This window comes from Euphorbia lathyris, chromosome 2 (assembly GCF_963576675.1).
Source record: "Euphorbia lathyris chromosome 2, ddEupLath1.1, whole genome shotgun sequence".
Lineage (NCBI taxonomy): Eukaryota > Viridiplantae > Streptophyta > Magnoliopsida > Malpighiales > Euphorbiaceae > Euphorbia > Euphorbia lathyris.
Genome location: NC_088911.1, coordinates 35,716,282 through 35,723,560, shown reverse-complemented (window position 1 = coordinate 35,723,560; position 7,279 = coordinate 35,716,282). Strand labels below are relative to the sequence as shown.

General features: G+C 30.9%; 1 protein-coding gene across 1 annotated transcript; it reads left to right on the top strand.

The window, feature by feature from the left end:
• Positions 1-337: 337 nt before the first annotated feature.
• LOC136217760 (uncharacterized) lies at positions 338-2,076 on the top strand. The gene has a single exon (XM_066004408.1). It carries the CDS (start codon positions 445-447, stop codon positions 1,807-1,809), a length of 1,365 nt encoding a protein of 454 aa, XP_065860480.1. The 5' UTR covers positions 338-444; the 3' UTR covers positions 1,810-2,076.
• The last annotated feature ends 5,203 nt before the right edge of the window (positions 2,077-7,279 follow it).

Below are 7,279 nucleotides of genomic sequence, written 5' to 3'. Positions count from 1 at the left end.
ATCTAAATACTGAAAATTTAATTGTAATACTTTTCTATAGATTTTGATTTGCAAGAAATATATATTTTATTTTTTGTGTGTTTTATACATTTTGTAAGTTCTTTTTGTTATTTATAGTCATTTTATCTTTATGCAGATCTTGTAAGGTTTTATTTTATTTTATTTTACTGTACTCGTAGTTTTTTCATCCAAGGAAGTTATAAGTATATCTGTAAAAAAATACAGATAATTCATTTAAAAAAATTCGTGATTAATTTGATAAATATGAATCTAATGTGATAAAAAATAAATAATTAAGGTTTAATGTATTTGAAATAAAAGATACAAATGGGAATCATCAATCAATTGGTTAGCGATGCATTTTCCTTTGTAAAATGTAGAGAAAATCTAAAACAGATAACAGAAATCTTACGGTCCTTATCATCATTCCTCTCTTGCGAAGCCATGGAAATCGCAGCATCACCCAAAGCCACCATTAATGTCCTTGCAACTTCCATCACCCAGAGATTAGCATACCCATATGCCTTCATCTCAATCTCACCTTCTAAAAAACTCAACTTTACCACTCTTTGTTGCTCCGCAAAACCAGACACCAACACAAATTCGAGTACTAGCTCCTCCAATCACACTCAAAATTCCCACAACAATTCAACGCCTCTTTCAAGCAATTCGATTTCCCCGTCCTCCTCCTCAAGGGGACTGGTGTTTGATTTGGGAATTTCAAATTCATGGGACAGTAAGGAAATTGGGTCACCCGTGGTGAAAAGATTCCTCAGTGATGAAGAAGAGAGATGGTACATGTGGTACCATGGTAATTCTGGGGAAACCCCAGTTTCTGATTCAATTGGATTAGCAGTTTCAAACAATGGGATTCACTGGGAAAGAGGGATAGAAGCTGTGAATTCGAGTGGCGATGTGGGTTTAGTTATGAAAAAGGGGGAAAATTGGTGGGCATTTGACACAATTAGTGTTAGGCCAAGTGAAGTGATTATTATGTCAAGCAGTAAAATCAGAGGCTCAAGTGCTGTTTACTGGCTTTATTATACTGGTTTCAGTGCAGAAAAGATTGAATTTTTGAGTGATGTTGATTCTTTGAAGTTCAATTTACAAAACCCAGAAAGGTTTTGCAATGCTGAATGCTTCAAATCCTTACCTGGTTTAGCCATGAGTCAAGATGGAAGACATTGGGCTAGAATTGAAGGAGAGCATCATAGTGGGGCATTGTTTGATGTAGGAACTGAAAAAGAATGGGATTGTTCATTCATTTCAAACCCACAAGTAGTTTTTCATGGAAGTGATGATATGAGAATGTATTACCACTCATTTGACAGAGAAAAGGGGGAATTTGGGATTGGGATAGCAAGATCAAGAGATGGGATTAAGTGGGTGAAATTGGGGAAAATAATGGGTGGAGGAAAGATTGGATCTTTTGATGAAAAGGGTGTGATGAATGCAAGTGTTGTTAGGAACAAAAAAGATGGGAGTTATGTAATGGCATATGAAGGTGTTAGTGGTGGTGATGGAAAGGTCAGAAGTATAGGGTTAGCAGTTTCTAGTGATGGATTGAAAGATTGGAGGAGATATGGAGAAGATGATGATGGAAATGGAGTGTTGAAATCTGAAAAAGATGGATGGGATAGTAATGGAGTTGGATCACCATGTTTGGTGCAAATTGAAGGTGATGTTGATGATGAATGGAGATTGTATTACAGAGGAGTTGGGATTGATGGAAGAAGTGGGATTGGTATGGCTTTTTGTTTTGGAAATGATTTCAGCACTTTTCAAAGATGGACTGGCTTTCCATTGTAATTAGTACTAGTATCATTTTTAGGAAATTGCTTCTTCATTCTTTTCTCTACTCATTCAAAGTTTATATCTCTTATAGCTATCTCTTAAGATCGTTACTTGCTCGGACCTTACATTCCAATATTATTCCGCCAATACCGGTTTGTTATTGGGCCATTAGAATTAGCATATTGTACAAGAGTTGGCTTTGATATATATCAATTATAACAATTTGACCTAATACTATGTAGATATTATCTGTTTTGGTGTAAGATCTTACTTTATTGAAATTCGCGGCTTTAAAGTGCGTTTATATATTGAAAACACACAATACTAATATATCTCAATTCATTTCTACTTCCATTACCATCCTTTAAGACTACTTTTGGCACTTGTTTCGAATTGACTCGTTATATTACGTTTTAAAGAAAATATAACGTATTAATAATATACATAAGTAAAAAGGTTACATGGTAAGTGAAGTAAGTGAAGTAGGGGTGTAGACCAATGATAATTAAAATAGTTTTTGATTTAATAAAATTACTAAAGTAACAAATTTGTTTCAATAAAGTCACTACGATTAGATCCAACGATCTACATTATCGAAAAGCTAATGTGGTCACCTCACAATATTTTTAGCACATGACAGCTACATGGTGACACATGTCAATTAAAAAATAGGTTTTCTGAATATCTTAACTAGTAACTCGTTCCAAATTGATCAAATTCATTATTTTCTTTTTAATTTTCATGTGGGGTGTGTTAAACATATTATAAGGTGACAATTACAACTATTTTTTAGTGGTTCATATCATCGGGTTCCAACCATGGTGATTTTATTGATATAAATTTGATACTTTAATAACTTTATTTGTATGACCACAAGTACAAATTTCATACTTTATAACCATATACACTAAAATTCAATAGTACTACAATTTGCTACTACAGTAAAACCTCTATAAATTAATAATGTTGGGACCATGAAATTTTATTAATTTATAGAGATATTAATTAATCGATAAATTAATAATTATTAATTTATAGAGTGATTTGAAAATTTTTTTAAATAAATTTTAGAGGAATCTGTCACAACGAATTTAGAGGAAGCAATCACGGAAGAAGACACTCATGAACTTGAGGGAATGATTGGTCAGCTTGGTTACCGCAATCAAATGAATGTCAATCAAATATTGGATTATCCAGGTGAAAACAATGAATGCTCACAAGTTCAAAGTTTAGAAGAAATTATGTCGAGCGTTATGCAAAATTCAATTGAGGATGAAGTTTAGGATGATTCGGTACCTTTGAAACCAGTGACAAGAAAGGAAGCAATTATAACATCATCTACTTTTTATAATTTTTTTATTACAATTGGACAAGGATACAACAAAATTTTTGAATGCAATGAGAATAGTTAGAGACAAATTCAACTAGATTTAAATTTCAAGAAAAAACAAAATACTATAGATTCATATTTTGCTAAATTATTCCATGTATGTATATCTATATATATTTCGCATATGTATTTGAGAAATTATTAATTTATAGAGGTAATAATACAATGTATTTATAAAGGTTTGTTCCAGAAAATTATTATTTTATTAATTTATTAAAATTGATCATTTTTTGAACTGGTCCAAGTCGGGACCAGAAGAAATTATTATTTTAAAGAGTTTATTAATTTATCGAGTATTAATTTATAGAGGTTTTATTGTATTTTAGAAGTTCCTTCCTCTTAAAGCAATGTTGTAGTAAGAATTTAGGTTTGAATCTGATCACGTTTGAGTTTAAAATTTGGAGTGGATTTTATTTTTGTGATAGGCCAAATCATGTGATTTTTTTTTTTAAAATGTCTTGCTACCATATTTAACTTTCTAATGTTTTTGAGCAAACACCAAAAGCTGAAGGCAATGGAGAAGTTGGGCCGTATTATATGATGTTATAATTGTTGGGCCCAAAATTTAATTACTATGAACTCTGAAGTTTGCTGATTTCCAACTTGAAAAACATTTCAACTTTAAAGTTGAGTTTAGATATGCTTTCATTTTTCTCAAGTTTTTGAATAATGAAAATAACCTAGATATTTATTAAGTATAATCTAGGTAGATATTTAAAACAATAACCTAGATGGCTTTCGTGGTGTGCAATATTTGTCCTATTTTATAATTTGGTATATAACTTTTAATTTTGCATACAAAACTGTACAACCATTTGATGACTTTCCACTAAAGTGTACAGTCGGTAATTGTGACCAGTAATTTTAGTTATATTTTGTTAAATAATAAAAATAATATGTAAAAATTAATATAATAATAATAATAATAATAATAATAATAAAGTGTCATATGTTAAAAAAATATACTAATGCGAGAAACTTTAAGTAGACTTTGATCAACAAGGCTAGAAAAGCGTCGTATGTCAAATTCATTTGGGTAAATGGAAGCTTTTTGACTCAATTGCAGCTAGAAATTATCCTAAATGGAAGCTTTTCATTTAGAGGGTAAAGGGTAAATTATATAAGTGCTGTACAATTTTTGTCATATTTCACACTTGATATACAACTTTCAATTTTACTCACAAAAGTGTATAACCTTTTGGTGATCTTCCACTAAAGTGTTATGATCGATCAATACGACACATCAGCAATTTGATCTCCATAAAAGTCAAAAGTTGACCGGTCAATGCAAAGTCAACACGACACGTCAGCAATTTTAACTTTTATAGAGGTCAAATTATTAATGTGACATGTTAATTTCAGGTTGACCGGTCACAATTACTGGCTATACACTTTAATGAGAGGTCACCAAAATGTTGTATACTTTTGTGAGCAAAATTGAAGGTTGTACATTAAAGTGTGCAATATGACACTTTTATGACCGGTCATAATTACCGGTCGTACACTTTAATGGAAAATCACCAAAATGTTATATACTTTTATGAACAAAATTGAAGGTTGTACACTAAAGTGTGAAATATGACATTTTTGTGACCGGTCATAATTACCGGTCGTACACTTTAATGGAAAATCACCAAAATGTTATATACTTTTATGAACAAAATTGAAGATTGTACACTAAATTATGAAATATGACAAACAACCACTTATGTAATTTACCCTTCATTTAGTTAATTGATCTTATAGAGGAAGACAAGTTTTGATTGTTGTTGGTCATTTGGTTTTGAATAAAAACATTCACATAATGAGCACTTGTGTTTTGTCTATCTATTTTGAAATCTAGTGTCACGAGTGGATCACCGAATAACAAAAATTATATCTAACGAACAGAAATTTTCATCCATATGCATAACTATTTTGTTGGTGATTAATTGCACATCACGAACAGAATAAGGGATGGATTTCCGTATGTGTTTCTTCATCCCAAAAAAGAAGCATGTTTGCTTAGTAAATTTTTGTTCATTGAGCCCCCAAATATTTATGTTTGCCAGCATTCAAATCTTCGACCGTTTGATCCAAACGGACCTGATATCATGTCATATAATCGATTGAATTAACAGAAGTTAAGGTTCAATCATATATCTTATATTAATCTCTTACATGAAGCAACCGTGGAAAAAATCAATATATATATTAAATAGTGTATTAATTATTAGCACTATATATTATTAATTGTCCTCACACTCAAAACTAATTGTCCCATATTGTAAAAAAAGAAAGAAAGAAAAGTGAGTAGTAAAGATTTTAAATAAAACACCACCACTATCTAATGCATATTATTCAGATGGTAAGTTATTATAGATGAAAATTTCAGATGATAGGTAGACTTCCATTGATTAGACTAAGGAATTTCAGACACACAAACCATGAATGGTAATGGAGATGGACTTCATGAATAAGGGAAGATGAACAAATATGTTATTTGGAAGTTAGGGTAAAGAGTTCATGGCGTTTGAGCAAGAAAGAAGATGGATTTGCATTTGAGCAAGAAAGGAAGACATAAGTTTTTACGTGTATTATGTAACACCCACCTAGCACCATGTAGATATTGTCCGCTCTGGCCCAAATCCAACACTTTAGGTCTCACGGCTTTAAAACGCGTCTGCATGTATTGGATTCACATCTTACTAATAAGCCACATCACTCCATCTTCATTTCTGATGTGAGATTCAGTTCATTCCTACCCACATCGTCATCCCTTAGGGCCGCTCCTTGCTCAGGCTTTCTACCCCGACACCACCCACTCCGAACCGAGTCGTTACATATTACATATTATCTGATTTTAGTTAGTTTAGGTTAATAAATTAACTAAGATGTATTGGAGTTAGTTAGGAGATGGCTTAAGATTCATGCCACTTGGCATATAAATAAAGGAATATCAATTTTGAGAAGGTAGCAAAGATAGTTAATATGACTTTATTGAAATGATAAGCAAATGTAACTTATTTTATTGAGATAAAATACTTTTATGAACTTATTAAAACATTAGTCATTTATAACCATCATTTCAATATCAAAAACTTTGGAGTTAACATTCTCCATTTGACTTTTAACTGCTCCAAAATAAAAAAAATTCAAGCATTAAATATCACATTTACTATAAAACCATTTTTTTAAAATCATCTTTTTTAGATTTTTTTCTCTATCATTAACTTTAAATGGCCTTAAAAAATAAGTTAGGGAACTTAAATTGTTTAGAATATCATCAAATTTTAAAAAATTTCATTTTGAGATCGTTAACGGTCAAATTGTCAATATCAACCCAAAATTCTCGATTTTGCAAATTAACGGCCAAATTGCCAGTTTTCGTTTTGACAACGAAAAAAACCATTCTTGATCTGGAAGTCCTATAACCACATGGATTTGTTTTGAAATTATCAATAAGTTTTTTTTTAATTGGGGGCAGGTTGAATAATAACAGAGCACCTAAATGTATTGAATTTGAATTACAGGTTGAAGATAAAACTATACTTTGAGATCCTAAAACTTTGTTCACATGCGTATTGGTTGATTATTTGTTGTTTTACTTCAAGTTACCGTCTTCTCCTCACACAACTATAATGTTACAGACATACTGGACCCCTTTTTTATTTGCATAATCAATGAGCTGTCAAATTAATTGATAATTCAATTTTGACATCCTAATGACAGAACATAACAACTTCATTAATTAATCAATCAGTACCACTAATCTGATTTTCTATATTTTTATACGTAATATCTTTTAATCACCAACCTAATTCTATTTGCCATCATACAATAATAATTAAATCATATTTGATGAGCAGCTGAGCTGCTAATAATCATTCCCAAATAATTAATCTATATATACCTTTCTATTAAAAAGTGCATACAATTTCATTATTTATAACTGCATGGAATACTAATGACTTTCTCTTTCTTTGTCTTCTTTCTGAAATTAAAATACTGAATGGAAGCTTGCTTCAACGTTCAAAAGTCAAAAGAGAGTAAGTTGACCTAATAATAAGCAATTTTTATTTGAAAAACGGTTGCCAACTGAATTATAATGTTAGC